Source organism: Camellia sinensis, chromosome 10 (genome assembly GCF_055761805.1).
Source record: "Camellia sinensis isolate YWXY chromosome 10, ASM5576180v1, whole genome shotgun sequence".
NCBI classification, from domain to species: Eukaryota; Viridiplantae; Streptophyta; class Magnoliopsida; order Ericales; family Theaceae; genus Camellia; species Camellia sinensis.
In genome coordinates this window covers 94741541-94760916 of record NC_138970.1, presented here as the reverse complement: position 1 = coordinate 94760916, position 19376 = coordinate 94741541, and the positions used below count along the sequence as shown (strand labels likewise).

The 19376-nt window shown below is 34.0% G+C and overlaps 2 protein-coding genes across 5 annotated transcripts; one reads left to right on the top strand and one right to left on the bottom strand.

The window, feature by feature from the left end:
* The first annotated feature begins 2968 nt into the window (after positions 1–2968).
* LOC114278502 (uncharacterized) lies at positions 2969–10088 on the top strand. Of its 4 annotated transcripts, XR_014342354.1 has the most exons (7): positions 2999–3481; positions 5204–5539; positions 6220–6871; positions 6963–7162; positions 7247–7491; positions 7596–8716; positions 9702–10088. XR_014342354.1 is itself a non-coding variant. In XM_028220570.2 (6 exons), the coding sequence occupies exons 2-6, from the start codon at positions 5271–5273 to the stop codon at positions 8387–8389; spliced, it is 2160 nt and encodes a 719-aa protein (XP_028076371.2). In that variant the 5' UTR covers positions 2969–3481; positions 5204–5270; the 3' UTR covers positions 8390–8951. The 4 variants fall into 4 exon arrangements, 2 of the variants coding, with proteins under 2 accessions (XP_028076371.2, XP_028076370.2); XM_028220570.2 differs by lacking the exon at positions 9702–10088 and having other exon boundaries at positions 2969–3481; positions 7596–8951; XR_014342353.1 differs by having other exon boundaries at positions 3026–3481; positions 6963–7491.
* Positions 10089–13515: 3427 nt separating this feature from the next.
* Positions 13516–15961, bottom strand: LOC114278477 (cytochrome P450 81Q32-like). Its single transcript, XM_028220514.2, has 2 exons — positions 15034–15961; positions 13516–14249 (listed from the first exon to the last, which is right to left on the bottom strand). The coding sequence occupies exons 1-2, from the start codon at positions 15919–15921 to the stop codon at positions 13620–13622; spliced, it is 1518 nt and encodes a 505-aa protein (XP_028076315.2). The 5' UTR covers positions 15922–15961; the 3' UTR covers positions 13516–13619.
* Positions 15962–19376: the final 3415 nt, after the last annotated feature.

Here is a 19376-nt window from a genome sequence, read left to right as displayed (position 1 = left end):
TTAAATTTATTTTTTAATTTGATAAAATCACAAATTTATTATAAAATTTTGAAGTTCTCACAAAACTCCTCACGAAAACTCACTTTTGTTTATATAATAGCTAAATAGATAGATGTGTCTGGTATACATACAATTTCCACGGGTATATGTACAATATTGTTTTTGCTTATATAATTATATGGAAATTGTATATATGCCCATAATGTCTTAGTGTATTACGGGATATACATACATTGTATGAAAATATGTATAAAATATATTGAACAAAAAGGAGAAAATAAAAAAATAAACAAATAGAGAGAAAAATAAAAATGAAAGAAAATAAAAAGAAAAGAGAGAGGAATGTGGGATCATGGGATCATGGAAGGATGGGTGAGAAAAGGAAAAAGTAAGAGAGAGAAGCGGGAAAATAGACAATGTACATGTAAGATATTTTTTGGAAAATATATCTCAGCCGTTGTTTTATAATTTGAATAGATCTGAATTGTCCAAATGTCCTAGTAGGGCAAATGTGTGTAGGACAAATTCAAAAACCATCTTGCTTTATTATATAGATGTTGAAGTTTCATATAAGGTCTAAATTTATGAAATTTATCAGGTATTCAATATAGTTAAAATAATAATTAATTGTTCAAATTCATTTAATTTGTGGATTATAAAATTCATTAATTTAATCTCCACTACATACAGTAAAATCTGGCTCCTAATTCTGGGATCGCAGATTTTTCCATATAATATGAATAAAAATAAGTGAATAAAAAGGAGAAAAAAAAAAAAAAAAAACAAATAGAGAGAAAAATAAAAATGGGAGAAAATAAAAAAAAAAAAATAGAGAGGAAGGTGGGATAATGGAATTATGGAAGGATGTGTGAGAAAAGGAAAAGGTAAGAGAGAGAAGCGGGAAAATAGAAAATGTACATATAGGATATTTTTTGAAAAATATATCTCAGCCGTTGTTTCATAATTTGAATAGATCTGAGCCGTCCAAATGTCCTAGTAGGACAAATGTGTGTAGGACAAATTCAAAAACCATCATGCTTTATTATATAAATATTTATTATTTTTTATCTTATATATTATTTTTATTGATAATATTTTTAATTTATTTATATATATATATATATATATTTATTTTTAATTGACATATATATATTATAAATAAATATGATTTATAAATGGTTATTTTTATCGATATATGACATATATATTAATTAAATATATTTTGAGAGAGAGAAAGAGAGAATATGTTATAAATTAGAGAGAAGAGAAGAGAAGATAAATATATATATGCCTATTTATTTATTTTTATATTTTTTTTATACAATATGCCTGTTTTTTAATGGGCTTTGATTGTATTATAATTAGTGTTCAATATTTTTTGAATCTGTAAGTTAAGACCAACTATAGGCCCAATGAAATCTATTGAACATTTTAACGGAAGCCTATAACCATATGCTAGGTCAAAATAAAATATATAATAAAAAAGGAGTAAATTATAAATATACTTCTTGAGATTTGTTTAAAATACGAATTGCTTTACGTGGTTTGAAAAATTACAAATATACAAAAACCTTTCTGTCAGAATTTTTCATTTAACATAATTAATTGAAAAAGTAAAATTTCTAACTGTTCACCTATACAATAATAAAATTGTCTGAATTATTAATTGAAATAAAGTCTTAACATTATTAAAAACTGTTAATTAACTTGATGACTTATTAATAAAAAGACCTATTTATTATGAAATTAGAAACTTTAAAGGGCATAATGTAATTTCCAAAACTACAAGAGATAATTTGTAATTTAAGTAAACGTTAAGGGTTGTGTTTGTAATTTACTTTAAAAAAGAAGGAGAAAAAGAAGAAAGATAGCAAATAAGTGGGGCAGCTGTGTCGTCTTCTCTGTCTTTGAAGATTGGGCTGATTCGTTCCTTCGACTTCTCTCTCGGTCTGTTTCGCTTCATTTTTTTTCAAAAGGAATGCTGTCGTTCATCTTCATTTTCTTCTTCTTCTTCTTCTTCTTCTTCTTCTTCTAGCTCATATATGATTTTGGAAAAAATCGTGTTTTTTTTTCCCCTTCTTTTATCATATCCATATCTTTAGATCTATGCCCAAATTTGCTTCGGAATTTTTTTTTTTTGCTTCAGGAGTTGTTTGATTTTCATCATTGATCACATCTTGGACAGAATTGCGTTTCTCTTCCAAAAGAATCGCAATTTTCTCTCTAAAGAATCATGTTTCTTACACAATTCTAATTTGGGAACGCAAAATTGCGTTTCCTGCTACTAAGGAACTATCAAAGATCGATCTTTAGGATCTTCCAACTCTTATTTTATTCATATATGTGTATTTCCTTTCAACTTTACAAGACTTCTATTTAGGCTACAAATAAAAAGAATAATTAAACATGATATTTACAAATACATAAAGAAGGAAACCAAGAGGTGAGGGTTTAGAGAAAGTGGTCATAGTGATAGAGAAAATGGTGATTATAGTGGTCATCCACTTATCTGTATATGCACAAGAAGTTTGAAATAATTATACCAATCTCCTCTCCATTAATGGTAATATAAATGGTGTTATAGAGAGATAATGGAATCTCTTTTTAATCTTAAATATTTTATATTTTATTTATCAAATTTAACATATAAATATCCGAAGATAAAATTAACCTTCTTTTTTCTTCTTTCTCTAATCCATCCTGCAACCACCTTGCATTTCTCTTTATTCAATTCAAGAGATTATTACTTTAGGATTCTGAGCTATAAAGCATAGATATTTCGAAATGGCCTCCGTACGTATCAGATATAGATACGCATCCAATACAGCAAAGAAATATTCTAATTTTTTTAAATTTTTGATACGTTTAGAATATGCGAGGATACTTCAAAGATATGCTTGGAATAATTTCAGAATACGACGGGATAGAAAAATAATTTTAAAAACTTATAACGAGGTCAAAGCCTAAAATAATAAAAATTATCACAAAAAAAAAAAAAAAAAGCAAGCCAAACAAACCCTAGCCTGTGTCTATCGCGAACAGCAGCAAGGACGAGGAGGAGGAGGAGGAACCTCTGTCTAGCCTCTGTCGTCGTCGTCCTCTCTCGCTCTCGCTCTCGCTCTCACTCTCACTCGCACTCTCATTCTCTCTCGCTCTCGCTATCTTGCTCTTGCCCTCTCGGTCGCACTCTTATTCTCTCTCGCTCTCGCTCTCGCTCTCTCGTCGTCTCTGTCTAGCCTCTGTCACTCGATCTCAGTCCTCTCTCGCTCAATCTCACTCTCTCTCTCTCTCTCTCTCTCTCTCTCTCTCACACACACACACACACACACTTTTCTTTTGTTTTTTTTGCTCGTTCTCACTCACTGTACCACTAACCCCTTTGATCTCAGTACCTCTCTTTTTTCTTTTTTTTTTGGTGTCTTCTCACTGTACTAGTACCCACTTTTTATTTCCTCAAGACAACATCAAGGAGCCTTGTGAGGTATGTTTTTTGAATTGCTAAAATTTAATTGAATTGCTGAATTTTAATTGAATTGCTGGAATTGCTGAAATTTCTGAAATTGAATTGCTGGAATTGCTGAAATTTAATGTTCTTTTGCTTTAGGTTTTATTTTTATACATATTACATTACTAAAAATTATAAAAATAATATTTTTTTCCGAAGTATCCTAGTTTTTTCAAATTTTGCCGTATCGCAATATCTGTTACGTATCCATATCCCCTATCCGTATCTGTGCTTCCTAGTTCTGAGAAAAGTATTCAATTGAATATAAATTAGCCGTGAAGATAATTTATAATATATGACAGTCTTGCTATCTAGAGCTCTAAAGCTTTGGGAACAATGGAGAAGATAGAAATTGTAGCTTTAATTTACTCACTGTGAAGTGTTGAGTTCTTTTGTCTTGATATATATATTTTCTCTCTAATGTACCTAGCAGTTAGTTTTATGAAAACTGTATTTGGTACAAACCACAAAATTTATGAACAATTTAAGAACCTTGGTAGCAAAGCCAAATGGAAACTGGTGGTGTGTTTGGTGTATTTTCTGAAAACTGCATTCTCTTCTAAAAAATTGACATGAAAATTAGTTTTAAAAATTTTATAAAAAAACCTAATCTGAAAACATCGACAATTGAAAATGATACCAATTAGAACTAGTTATGTGTGAACAGTTTGAGCTCATTTTCCTAGATAAGCATCCCATGTTCTGAACTTGATTGCTCAATAATTCAAGCTTGTGTGAGGACACGCTTGATTAGGCGTGTAGGTATTTTAATTTTTAAGCATGCTGCTGATGTTAATCTATGTATCAATAGCCAACGATATATAGAGACATGCTTGATTGCTCAATAAAAATGATTGATCAGCACCCCCCCCCCCCCCCCCCAAACCAATTATTGTACTTTTTTGTTTGAGTAATTGGTATATGCTCTGCTCCTCACTCCATAAATCGTTTTTCGCTTTGATGATTGTGATATGTATCTATGTAAGTATTGTGACCTAGGTAGGACAAACACTTAAAATGGATGAGCATTGTCCATGTCAAACACATGTGGGAAACTGACACTTCTTGGATACTCACAGACACATCAAAACTTCCTAGGTGTGTGCATAGTTTGGAAATATATTTTAAGGACCCTTGGTGGAAACTTAGAAGTAGCAGTGTCCGGCACTCTTAGAAATCAGATGACCATCTGTAGCATCCAACCTTTACTTTTTAGTTTTTAGAAATTAAGAGAGACGAAGAAGAAAGAAACGCTATGTGGTATATATATGCGCTATGATTGATCTAGCATTGAAGATAACCCTTTTGACTGTTGTAAAGAATGCAAGGCTAGAGGAAAGAGAAATGCTAAAAAAATGTAGTTATGTATATGATTTTGTCTAGTTACATCGTTCACATGATGCAATTCTTAATTCAGACATGCAAGAATATATCAAAATTATCTATGATATTATATACTTGCCAAGGAGGATAATATATCTTTACATATAAAAATATTTGTGGTTACATTGCCATGTCCACGTCCTAATTTCTTCAAAGTTGTCTTGTCAGCATTTTGTGTTGTGTTATGTTATATCTTTGCCATGTGTCCTCCTTGTCTATGTCGCTAGTAATTCATGATAATGATTATTATGTTATTATTTTGCCCCCTCTGGATGCTTCTTGTTCATTAATTGTTGTGTGACTTATTTTTGGCAGTTACTGGCAATGAATGTCAAACTGGCTTAACAATTGTACCAGTTAACAGGTAGTGATATTGTAGCATATGGATATAATTGAATCCATCCTCAATATTCCTGTGCAAGACCCACCAGGGGAGGAGTTCTCTTCTGCTGCCTTGAATTGGTCCAAGTTTGGAACCCCTGAGCGTCATGATGATGTAGCCGTTATTCCTTATGCAAGGGTTGATGCCTTCATAATTGGAGAGTGCTCTAATGTAGAATGCCCGACACGGTTCCATATTGAGAGGGGAAGAAAACGATCCAGAGGTAGCTTAAATGAGTACAAGAGTGATGAATATTTGGAGTATAGGATGTAAGTTCTCCAGTTTGTTTGCATATAACTTGTATCCATATTGCTCCTTTCTAAAAATGTGACGATGTTGTATCCCCATGCCATTAACAGTTGACAATATATTTATGACAGGCACCAAGGTAGATACCACTGGCCTTGTAGGAAGGTGGTATTGGTGGCCATTTTGTCTCTCAACCTTGATACTATGGGGCTCAAGTTGTTGTTGCCTTGCCATTTAAAATAATAATAATAATAATAAAACTAATATTGATATCATAGGCAAGGAGGCCTTCTATCTTTGCTTGGAAACTGTGATGACATTTATAAGGAAACTTGATGCTGTGTCTTAATGTTTTCCATTTCAATTATATTCTTAAATGTTTCAAACCTGTGACCAATATCAACTTGACATCACTTATATATGTAATAAGACATGAATTCAGAAAACTTTTAGACTGGGTTTCACTGAAGATACTACCGAATTTGGGATTAGTGGCTAAACCAAATTATAATACTTAACACCAAACAATTGGAGGTGGTCTGCCCGTGCAAATGTCTGGTTTAGTTGACAAATAGATCCTGGTGGACGCTGAGGTCTTTTTCTGTTGATAACGAATACAAAATATTTCTTTTAATGTGCGCTAGTTCTGTTTCAATCATTTTCATGTCATTCATTTTCTTTCCATTCCTTCTTTGTGAAGGTATTGGTGTTCTTTTGGTCCTGAAAATTATGGAGAAGGTGGAGGCATATTACCAAGCCGAAGATATCGACTCAACACCCGAAACCGCGCTGCTAGACCTCAATCCATGAGAGGATGTACGTGCCATTTTGTAGTGAAGCGTTTGTATGCTCGTCCGTCACTTGCACTTATTATATATAATGATAGGTGCCACGTAAACAAGTCTGGTTTTGTGTGTCATGGGCCACTTGACAGAGATGCGATTGGCCCTGGTGCCAAGAAAATTCCGTACATATGCAATGAGATTCAACAGCAAACTATGTCTATGATATATCTTGGAATTCCTGAGGAAAATGTGTTGGAGAAGCACATTGAGGGGATAGAGCGCTACTGTGGTTCAAATGCAAAAGTAAATAGCCTTGCTTCCCAATATGTCCACAAACTTGGGATGATCATTAAGCGTTCTACGCATGAATTGGATCTAGATGATCAAGCTAGCATTCGAATGTGGGTTGAACGCAATAAGAAATCTATTTTCTTTTATCAGGATGCTACAGAAACAGATCCTTTTGTTCTTGGGATTCAAACTGAATGGCAATTGCAACAAATGATCCGTTTTGGTCATCGCAGTCTCATGGCAGCTGATTCAACTTTTGGAATAAAGAGAATTAAGGTAATGAATTTAGTGATAATACCCTTATGCATATAAGCTTTACAAGAATTACCATATGGGATTCTTATGTCATGATCTCTCTGAATGGCAGTACCCTTTGTGCACTCTTCTTGTGTTTGATTCAAGACAACATGCACTCCCTGTTGCGTGGATCATTACTCGCAGCATTGCTAAGCCTGATGTGTCAAAATGGATGAAAGCTTTACTCGATCGTGTTCGTGCTGTTGACCTTGGTTGGAAGATCAATGGGTTTTTAATTGATGATGCAGCAACAGAGATTGATCCCATAAGGCACGGTGATCTTACTCAATATTTTCTATTTAAATTTATCTACAATGCCAATGCACTTCATTTACATAGCAACTATTCTTCCAGGGATACATTTGCCTGTCCTATCCTATTTTCCCTGTGGCGTGTTCGTAGATCATGGCTGCGGAATGTTGTCAAAAGATGTAGTAACATTGAAGTTCAACGAGAGATTTTTAAACGGCTTGGAAAAATAGTATATAGCATTTGGGACGGAGTGGATTCCACGGTCGCGTTAGAAGAATTAACCCAAGATTTTGTCGATCAAACTTCCTTTGTGCAATATTTCAAGGCCTCTTGGGTGCCCAAGTTTGGTTAGATGATCTCTATCTGTCTCTACCCTTAATTTGTTTTTTTAAAGTTAATAATCTGACATTGTTATTATTCTTTTTTTTTTTTTGGGGGGGGTTAAATACAGAAATGTGGCTTACGACAATGAGAACCCTTCCTCTGGCAAGCCAGGAGGCATCGGGTGCCATAGAAGCATATCATGTGAAGCTGAAAGTCAAACTCTACGATGATTCACATCTTGGTGCACTTCAGAGAGTAGATTGGTTAGTGCACAAGCTGACAACTGAGTTGCACTCAAGCTATTGGCTCGACCGTTATGCCGATGAAAGTGATTCCTTTCAAAATGTCAAGGAGGAATATATAGCTTCCACCTCATGGCACCGAGCACTTCAAATTCCCGATTCTGCTGTTATCTTGGATGATAAAGACCGTCTATTTGCCAAGGTTGTGAGCCAAAAAGACAGCAGCTTGACACGTCTAGTGTGGAATCCCGGATCAGAATTTTCTTTTTGCGATTGTTCTTGGTCAATGCAGGGAAACCTCTGCAAGCATGTTATGAAGGTTAATATGATCTGCGAAAATCATCAAGGCTATCAAGGTTCCATGTCGTATCAGTCATTTAAGGAAATTTTAATGAATCTGTGGAAAAACCCAATTGATGATTCAGTTGGACTGGATTTGTCAATAGCATGGACGCACCAGATGCTCGACCAAATTCAGAAACTTGTTGAACTGAACAGTACGAATGACATTGGAAGTGTAGTGAATAATCTGCCACTGAAATGGGTTGCTAAGAAAGGTAGAACATCTGTTGGCATTGGCAAGACTTCTTCAACTCTGGCTTTGCCATCCAACGCAAAGAGCAATGCTGTTGCGCATAAAAGGAATCGGAAGCGGAAGAGATTGTCACGGTTGAGATGACTATTCGAGTTGGTAAATATTGGAGTGCTTGCTGGACAGATCAGCCCATGCGTGCTCAATTTTATCTCACAACTCAGTTATATGCTTTTATGAGGAGCATGGTTCTGATTTTGTAGCTGGAGATCTTGCTAGACATCAATTGGAGACGTCTTTGATCAACCAACAGGTATGCACGATGCTGGCACGAAAGATGCAGATTTATGAACCTGAGATATGAAGGAATCATAGATGTATTGTAGGTTTGTTCTTCTTGCACATTTATGGGAAAGTTCAACGGCGTAAACTTTGTCAGAGGATGTAGCAGTTTATAATCGCGTCGGGCTTTAGGTAATTACGCAGTTGTTATGCCTCTGGGTTGCTTCGCAACAATCATTCTTTTTTCTTTTGTTTTAGTTCTTCTTGTAGTTCTCTATTTATACGAGTGTTTGTTAGAAAATAGAAATGGTCAAATGATAGTAGTCATGTTAGTTTTGAATCATCAGTAACATGTACAGACTAGCTTATTTGAATCATTGTTGGAATAATGTTTACTAGATCGAAGTTAAACATTTTAGTTGACCAAGTAATTGCTTTTTTGAATCATTGTTGGAATTATGTCTCTGTGGATGCTAATGGCCATTGGGGTTGGAAGCCTTTCCTTTCTTCTTCTTGTTCTTTCTTTATTATTTATTTATTTATTTATTTTGTGTGTGGAAATTGACCTTTTATAGCTTATAATAATATATCAATGTATGTATGTGTTTCTGTGATACTGTGCTGGCATTTCCATGTGGGTATGATGTTATTTAATTACAGAAATGAGTCGTAGCTCGAAATAAATGAGCTCGAATGGCCCGAATGCACCTCTATCAGTTTCCTCTTCTCTCCTCTCTATCTCTATCTATGTTTCCTCTCCTCTCCTCTGTTTCATTCAATTGTACTCATACATACATGAGTACAAAAGAGAAGAAGCTCAAAAGAACTTCAAGATCTGAAGAGAAATTGGGACCACAATAGAACTTCCTCTCTCTTCTCTCTCTTTCTCTTTCTCTTCCTCTCTCTTCTATGCTTTCTCTTCTTCACTCTTCTTTGCCTCTGTTTCAGAGATCCAATAGAAAAAAAAATATTAAAAAAATAATCTGTGGGTTTGGTTTTTGATTTGGTTTTGATTTTAGATTTGATTTTGATTTTGATTTTGTTAAACAGTGGGTTTGGTTTTGATTTTAGATTTGATTTTAGATTTAGATTTTGTTAAACTGCTGTTGAATATAATTTTGAGAATTGTAATCATGATGAATCTGTTCTTTTTCTTCTTCTTTCTCTAATTTTCCAGTAGGGGGAACGAAGAAGAGAAGGAAGGAACGAAGACCAGGAAAAAATAAATAAGAAAGAGGTGCCAAAATGACGTCGTTTTGACACCTCGAGCCATTCGGGCCAAAAGCCATTCGAGCTACCTAAGCAGAACTCATCTAATTATGTTGATAAATTGTATTTTCATATTACAGACTACGATTGTCACCCAATTGACCCATGTATTTCTCTGCACATGGACTTCCGATATTGATCTACTGCCAACCTCTAAGCCATCTGCTTTTGTTTCCATTTCGATTAATTTTTATTTTTATTTTTTATTTTTATAGCTTTTCAAATGATATATATGTATATATTTGTATGGCATATATATAAATGTGCGCGATCTTATGATGTCAAATTTTTAGTACTTGAGAATATCTTCGAAAGTGGCATATTCCAAATTCAAGGTGTTAACTCACTAGGCCTGTTTATTGTAGTTTATTTTAAGTCGCAAATTAACCATCTATGGAAAAAATTTAAAAACATCCATTTCTCAGTTTATTTTTCAGTAATTTTTACTCCATAAAACTATTAACAAAAATCAAAGCAAACGGTCTAGCAAAAAAAAAAGTTACCTACAAATCCATTTAAGAGTTTTGGAGATCCGTTGACAATCTCGGAGTTCGAGTGGTGGCGGTAGTACTGTGGATGAGCTACTTACTTCAAACTCTGATATATATATACAAATATATATATAGAGAGAGAGTGAGAGAGAGAGAGAGAGAAAGAGAGATAATTTACCATTCAACATGTTACTGCTGGATTAAATCTTAAATATAAAAATTGAGATTTGGTGAATTAAATTTTCAAAATAATAAAATTTATTGAAATATAATAATATCTATCGCACTTGCGATACAAGTACATAAAAAATTATTATTACTACTAAGTTCATTATTGTAGAAAAACAAACAAAATTATTCACCCAGTTTGTTTTCAGTTTTCAGAATTTATTTTTTTAAAAATTCTACTTTTTCTTTTTTTTTTTGTATTTTTTTGTTTTTACTGAATTTTTTTAATATTTAAAACAATTTTTTTTTTTAATTTTTAGGCACACCTAACATAGTGGGTGTTTGGGAAGTGAGTTTTTTTTGTAGGTTTTTTTAGTTGTAGGATATTATTGGAGAAATTTTTTTTCGTGTTTGAGAAGATAGTTGGGTTTTTTTTGTGATTGAATGTGATATTTATGAGAAAAAAAGTGAAATGATTATGAGATTTGATGTGATATTTTGTTTAAATTTGTTTTTTTTAGTTTTGTAAAACATTTGTCTTGTAGTGAAAAAACACAAAAAAAAAAAATCCAAAACCCAAGGTCCCAAACACCGCACTTAGAAAGTATAATATTTGTGAATTTTTTTTAAAAAAAATTTGCTGAATATCAAAAATACAAAAAAAAAAAAGAAATTTTAGTACATTTTTCATATTTTTGGGTATTTATTAACTTTTTAAAATATTTTTTCAAAAATAATTTACTATTTAGATACATCTAACTAAGGTACATCTAAAAAAGGTAAAAAATTACATAAAATTTAAAAAATATTCCGTCAAAATAAAAAATACAAAAATAAAAAATTCAATTTTCAAAAAACTGAAATCAAACACTGATTATTATTATAAATTATTTTGGTAAAAAAACAAAAATTATAACAAATTCTATAAAAAGGGAAAATAAAATAAAAACAAAAATCCTTTAGGGTCTGTTTGGTAATGTTTACGTTTTCAGTTTATATTTATAAAAATTTTATAAACTGGTTTTTATTTATTTTTAGAAAAACATAGACTACAAACACGTTTGGTAATTAACAAAATGTTAAAAAATATAAAAAATAGTGAGAAATGGCAAGCGGTGGCAAGTGGCGGCGGAAGACAGTGGTGAAAAGTGGTGACGGTGGGTGGTGGGTAGCGGGTGGTGGTGAGTGGATGGTAGTGGTGGTGGTGGTAGCGGCGGGTGGTGGTGGCAGGTAGGTGGCAGATGGCAGGCGGTGGTGGTGGTGGGTGGGTGGGTGGGTGACGATGGCGGGTAGTCGATGGTGGTGGCGGCTGGTGGGTGGTGGTAGCAGATGGGTGGTGGATGGCGAGTAATGGTGGGTGGTGGCAAGTAGGTGGCGGGGGGTGATGGTGGGTGGGTGGGTGACGGTGGCGGGTGGTGGGTGGTAGCGAGTGGGTGGCGGTGGTGGCGGTGGCGGTGGCAGTGGTGAGTGGCGGATGGCAAGTGGTGACGAGTAGGTGGAAGGTAGTGGTGGTGGATGGGTGGGTGGGTGACCGTGGTGGGTGGTGGCGGGTAGGTGGCGGGTGGGTGGCGGGTGGTGGTGGTGGTGGTGAGTGGGTGGTGGTGGTGGGTAGTGGATGGTGGTGGCAGGTGGGTGGTGGCAAGCAGGTGGGGAGTGGTGGTGGCGGGCGATGGATGGTAGTGGCGGGTGGTGGGCGGTGGTGGGTGGATGGCAGGTGGGTGGTGGTGGTGGTGGTGGTGGCGAGAGGTGGGTGGTGGTGGCGAGTGGGTAGCAGGTGGGTGGTGGCTGGTGGTAGGTGGTACGTGTGTGGTGGTGGCAGGTGGTAGGTGGTGGTGACAGGTGGGTGGTGAGTGGTGGTGGCAGGTGGTGGTGGGGGGTTGGTGGTGGTGGCGGAAGACGGTGGTGGAAAATGGTGGCGGGTGGTGGCTAGTGTTGGGTGGTAAAAAAAAAAAATTGAAAACTGAAAACGGAAACACATTTTTTGAGTTTATATTTTTTGGTCAAATTTATAAAGTGAGACCACTGATTTATAAATCAAAAATTTTACCAAATAAGTTTTTATTTGAGTTTTTTAAATTTTTGTAAATATAAACAAAAAATTAAAAACGTTAGTAATTTTTTTTTTTTTTTTCAATCAACAGTAGTAAATCTATCAGTTTGTTAACTCACAATTGCTCTTGCCGACGATGTAATACAGGTTTCTGTCTCTCCTTTCCATACGCAAATATATTTATGCATCCATAACATTCATTCACCAAAATGTATTAAATTTTTTTGCTAGGAATATATGTATTTGAATGTAGATTGATTATTATTGATCAGATATTGAATTGTCGATTGTGGGTTTTGTGAGAGAGGCGAATTTGATTTATATATAGAGAGAATGATGGAATCAACAAGAAGTCAGACAGAGTTTGATTATTTGTTCAAGTTTTTGATGATCGAAGATCTTTCTCCCACCATTGGTAATCGATCAATATTTCACTATATTTATTATTGACAACACAATTTGTAATATTATTGTTTTATGTTAATTTGGTGTTTTAGAATATCATAACTTGAATCTCACAATTAGTTTCACCATACCCTGATTTTAGTTTCCTTAGGTTTCATAAGTTTTTGATTTTTTTTTTTTTTTTAATCTCTCTCTCTCTCTCTCTTTGCCTGCATTTGCTCAGAAGCCAAACATGGTAATTCTAGTTGTATAGGCATAGTAGTAGCAAAACATGATTCAAACACATATGAGTGACAAACTAACAACTTATCACTTTGCTAATTTCTATTGTCAAACTTGAAATATTTAAAAAAAATAAACAATTAAGTGAATCAACTAAATTTTGTACTCAACCAACTTCATTGTATATTTAATAGGAGAAAATTTTGGTTGGTTTTAGTTTAATTTGGTGCATAAGGTGTCTAAACTGGTACCAAATTGAAAATCGAAAAAAAATAATTTTGAAAACCACACAGATCAATTTATATTAAAAAACTGATCAACTATAATCGATTTGGTTTGGTTCAACCGGTTTAATTGATTTTTTTAATTTTTCTTCCATCCCTTCTTATACATACCACAAACAACACAAAAAAACAAAAATAGCACACTATACCAACTAAGCTACTATTAACATATGAGAACATGTCGATAGATTTTTCACAAAAACTGCTCACACAATATTTGTGGCTTCAGAGAGAATGTTATTCATGATTATGTCACGTGCTTTGCACATAGCTTCTAATGGCACAGCTTTAGGCATTGTAACCCCTTTTCCTTCCATAAGATCGATTGCCTTCTTAGTGACCCTTTCCCACTCGAAGCATTGAATTAATGACCCCAAAGCTAAACCCACGACACGTTGTGCCAGACCAGCCCCAGGGCAAGCCCTCCTTCCCATCCCAAATGGCATCAACTTGTGTCCTTCCACTTCTCTACCTTCGAATCTCTCAGGCTTAAAGCTTGTAGGATCATCCCAAACCTTAGGGTCGCGGTGAATGGCCCATGCATTAACCAATAACATTGTACCACGTGGAATGTTGAACCCCCCTATAGTGCAATCATCAGATGATACATGTGGTACCAACAATGGTACTGTTGGGAACAATCGAAAGGTCTCGGAGATAATAGCTTGAAGGTAATGTAGCTTTGGGAGATCGTGTTCATCAATCAAGCGATCTTGCCCCACATGAGTGTTTATCTCAGCTCTTACCTTCTTTAACACTTCTGGATGGTTCACTAGAAGTGACATTGCCCATTCAATTGTCACTGATGATGTATCAGTTCCCGCTAATATCATGACCTGAACATTAAAGTTATTAAATTAAATTTAAAAAGTAAATTGTATTTTTACACAATCGGTACTATTTTTCTAATAAAAGATATTTTGTTTTAAAGCGTCCAACCTCAATTCTACTAAATTCTTTGTATGTAATTTCTGTATATATTTTTTCTTTTTATTTACATATCATTACTCACAAAACTACAAGACAATAGGAGCTGAATTTATCATTTGTTAAGCCTATTATGTTTATATACACAATAACTATTGTAGGAGTATGTAAAATATTTCATATCTACAAAAAATATATATATATATATATATATATATTATTTTTAATACAATGAGCTCTACATGCATGCGAATCTACTTAAAAAATGAAAAAAAAAAAATCAATGAAAGCCATCCCCTAACATATTTCTTTTTTTTTTTAATTATTTATGAATATTAATTGCTATATAATTTAAAAAAATATTTCAGTTTGTCATGAATACTTTCTTCTTAATTTAATCAGAAGTTGGTTATGTCGCTGCTGATGCAACATTTATGTGCCACTTTGCGGAAGATAGCGTTTTCTTTTGTCCGGTAGTTCACCACCGAATTGTGTTTGAATAAAGATTTGGAGGAAGGTTCATTGGAACAAAAAGAAAATAAAAATGAAAATGAATAAATTTATGAACACAAATTTTTTATTATGAAAAATCATGTGATATAGATTTTAATTTGCAGAATTGCAGCATAAAAATTGTATTGTATGATGGGCAAGAGGGAGAGAGAGAGAGAGAGAGAGGGAGAGTCCACAAACCTCGATTAGTCCTTTGATGATATCATCTGTATAATAATCTGGCTGTGACTCTTGCAAGGAAAGCAAATGATCGATCATGGTGTTCTTACTCTTGTCACGCCTGTGCTCATCGATCAGACCTTGCAGGAAAGCGTCCATTTTCTTGTGAAGTCTCCCCAAATTCTTCTCAAAACTCTGATAATCAATCCACTTTAAAACCGGTAAGAAATCCCCTGGGTACGATGCACCGCTATACTCGAATGCCTGCCTCATGATCTCCCGGAACTCCTTCGCCTCCTCGTTGTTCGACAACTCCTCGTCGTCGTCTCCATAATACCTCTTTCCGGCGATCATTCTCATGATGATGTTAAAAGTCAGTTCAGAAAACTTGGATTTCAATTCGACTCTGGCGAAATCACGAGACGAGTTTCGATACAATCTGCGGAGTAAATGCTTGATTTCGTCTCGCCTAATCGATAAGAAGCTGTTGAGGCGGCTGGTGGACAAGATTTCCAGCGCCATCAGGCGGCGGAGGTTGCGCCAGTGGTCGCCGTAATTGGACGCGCCGATGCTGGTGTAATTGTAGCCGAAGTACTTGCCCGTGGTGAAACGAGGGCGGTTGGCTAAGACGACGTCGTTCTTGGTGAAGCATTCCTCCACTGCGGACGGCGATGACACCACCACCACGAGGCGTGAACCGAACCGGAGGGTGAAGATCGGCCCGAGGTTTTGGGAGAGTCCGTGGAGAGTTCGGTGGAGACGTGGTTTCAGGAGGTGGAGGTGACCGATGACCGGAAGAGCCGGTGGGCTTGGAGGGAGATTCTTCTGCGTTCTTGCTTTTGATAAGAACTTGAAAGCAATAATAAGAAAGAAAAGAGAGAGAGATACGTATGGCAAACTAACTTCCATGGTTAGTAATGAAGATTGGTTATATTGTTTTTGTGAGGATGGATGCCAAGATTATAATCTATATATTATGGGGTGTTTTCGCAATCAAATCAAAAATCAGTTTTTAAATTTTTATTTATTTTGGGTTATATCATCTTTCATAATTTTTATTTATAAAAAGATAAAATAAATTACAAAAGTCAAAAAAATTAATTTTTTATCAACTTTTCAAAACATTACTATGGGTTGTTTTGGAAAGTTGGTAAAAAGTTGGTTTTGGCTTTTTATCAAGTTTTTTGACTTTTTTGAAAGTGATTTGGGAAGTTGGTAAAAAATTGACTTTTTACTTTTTAATTTAATATTTATTTATGGTGTCAAATCAAATTAAAATGACCAAAATACCTTTACCCAACATAAGAGATTTATTTTTTTATTTTTTTTATAGGCCATAATTTGTAATTTTATGGCTGCATTTTTGGCACTTGCCAAATGGCTTTTCTAGCGTTTTTGGCAGCCACGTTTTTTGATATTTTGTCCAAAAACGTGATTTTTTACCATGTTCCCAAAATGACACTATATAAGAAATTTAACTATTTGAGTATAGAGACCCCAAAACAAAAGTATTAGAGATTTTAAAAAATTTAGCAATAATTTTACTAAATATTTTACATGAGTGTGAGACTCACATGAGATTCACATTGTGGGGGTCTCATATCCATGTGAGACATTTGGGGGTGTTTTGGGAAGAGACCAAAAAAGCTAAAAGTTAGTTTTTTATCAATTTTGGGTCGCATCACCTTTCACATTAAACAGTGAAAAAAGTTTAAAAGTCAAAAAAACTAATTTTTTACCATATTCCCAAGACACTACCCGGTAGAACTTTTTGTAGAATTTTTAGAGTTTCTAACATTACTCAAAAACAAAAATACTAAAGATTCCAAAATTTTTACCAAATGTCTCACATGGGACTCACATTATATAAGTGCCACAACCACGTGAAACATTTTGTAGAACTTTTAGTGCATTTTTTGGGATTTCTAACCGTACTCGAAAATAAAAATTCTAAAGACCTCAAAAATTTTACCAAATGTCTTACTGGGACCCACATTGTGTGGGTCTCATACCCATGTGAGATATTTGGTAGAATTTTTGGGTTTCTAACATTACTCGAAAACAAAAATCCTAGAGACCCAAAAAATTTTACCAAATATCTCACATAGGTGTAGAACCCACAAAAATACTAGAGACCCTAGAAATCTCAAAAATTCTACCAAATGTCTCACATGGGTGTGGAGCCCACATAGGACTCACATTGTGTGGGTGTGAGACATTTGGTAGAACTTTTGGTAGAATTTTTGGAGTTTCTAACATTACTTGAAATAAAAAATGCTAGAGATTTCAAAAATTTTACCAAATCTCTCACATGAGTGTGGGACCCACATTGTGTGGGACCCACATTGTGTGGGTCACACACCCATGTGAGACATTGGATAGAACTTTTGGTAGAATTTTTTAGATTTCTAACATTACTTGAAGACAAAAATACTAAAAACGCTAAAATTTTTACCAAATGTCTCACATGGATGTGGGTCCCACACCCATGTGAGACATTGGATAGAACTTTTGGTAGAATTTTTGAGATTTCTAACATTACTTGAAGACAAAAATACTAAAGACGCTAAAATTTTTACCAAATGTCTCACATGGGTGTGAGTCTCACACCCATATGAGACGTTTGGTAGAACTTTTGGTTGAATTTTTGGGATTTCTAACAATTTTGGGGATTTCTAACATTACTCCATGGACATTGATTGTGGGATTTCCAAACTCCCAAACCAATTTAGTTAATTTCTTAATTTTTAAAGAAATAAAAAAAAAATCTATTGGCTAGTTCCTTAAATCAAAAAACCAAAAAAAGAAAAAACTCTAATTATCTATGATTTTGAATTTTAAAATTCAAAACAATATGATGAGACACCTTGACTCTTTTCAGAAATAATATTGATCAAAACAATTCAAATAAAAAAATAATAAAGGCACTAATTATCTATGATTTTGAATTCAAAATTCAAAATAATATGGTAAGCCATCCTCACCTTTTTCGAAAATAATATAAATCTTAGAACTTAAAAACTCAATCAAATTAAAAATTTAATACAATTCTCTCTTTAGAATACCTAATATTTGATCATTTTTTTTAGCCCGACCAACTCCTCTCCAAATGTAATGATGCAAAGGTTAGTCTCTCTTTGTCAATTGTCCAAACTTATTTCAAGTTTGTTTGTTTGTGATTATTATTATTTTTTTTTTTTTGTAAATTTCTATTTTCGCCTAAGTATTTTTTTTTCTCTGTTCAACTTTTTTTTCCAATGTATTTTTTTTCCAACTAAATTGATAATATATATATAAATATATATGTTTAAGTATCTTTGTTTTGGGAATTAATTAGAAGTTTTATTTTTATTTTTTGGGTAGATGTTTGTGTATTTTTTATATTGTTATTATTATTATTTTTGAAATATGTAAATTGATAATACAATTATGAGTTTTTTTTTTTTTTTTTAGAATAGAGCATCTTGTATTGTTCTTTACGATTTGGGTATTTTTTTTATGAAAAAAAAATACAAATGAAAATGAAATAGACTACAAAAGTAAAAAAATTAACTTTTTACCAACTTTTCATAATACCACTATATAGGGTTGGTTTGGGAAGTGGGTTGCCTTTTTGACTTTTTGATTTTTTTGACTATTTTAGCCTGGCTTAAAAAGCTTGGTTTGGGAAGGCCTTTTTGGCTTTTTAAACTTTTTTTGTGAGAGAAGAGTGTAATGATTATGGGTTGGATATGATGTTTTGTTTGTTATGACTAAAATAGCCTATTTTGTCTTTTGTGGCTATTTTAGCCACAAATCTTCTTCCTAAACGGACCCAATTTAACCATTCGAGTATAGAGACCCAAAACAAAAGTATTAGACATTTTTAAAAATTTAGCAATAATTTTACCAAATATTTTACATGAGTGCGAGACTCACATGAGATTCACATTGTGGGGATCTTATATCCATGTGAGACATTTGGGGGTGCTTTGGGAAGGGACCAAAAAAGCTAAAAGTTAGTTTTTTACCAATTTTGGGTCACATCACCTCTCACATTAAACAGTGAAAAAAATTTAAAAAGTCAAAAAAATCAACTTTTTACCATATTCCCAAAACATTACTTGGTAGAACTTTTTGTAGAATTTTTAGAGTTTCTAACATTACTCAAAAACAAAAATACTAGAGACCTCAAAAATTTTACCAAATGTCTTACATGGATGTGACACTCACATGGGACTCACACTGTATAGGTGCCACACCCATGTGAAACATTTTGTAGAACTTTTGGTAGAATTTTTGAGATTTCTAACAGTACTTGAAAATAAAAATTCTAAAGACCCCAAAAATTTTACCAAATATTTCACTGGGACCCACATTGCCGA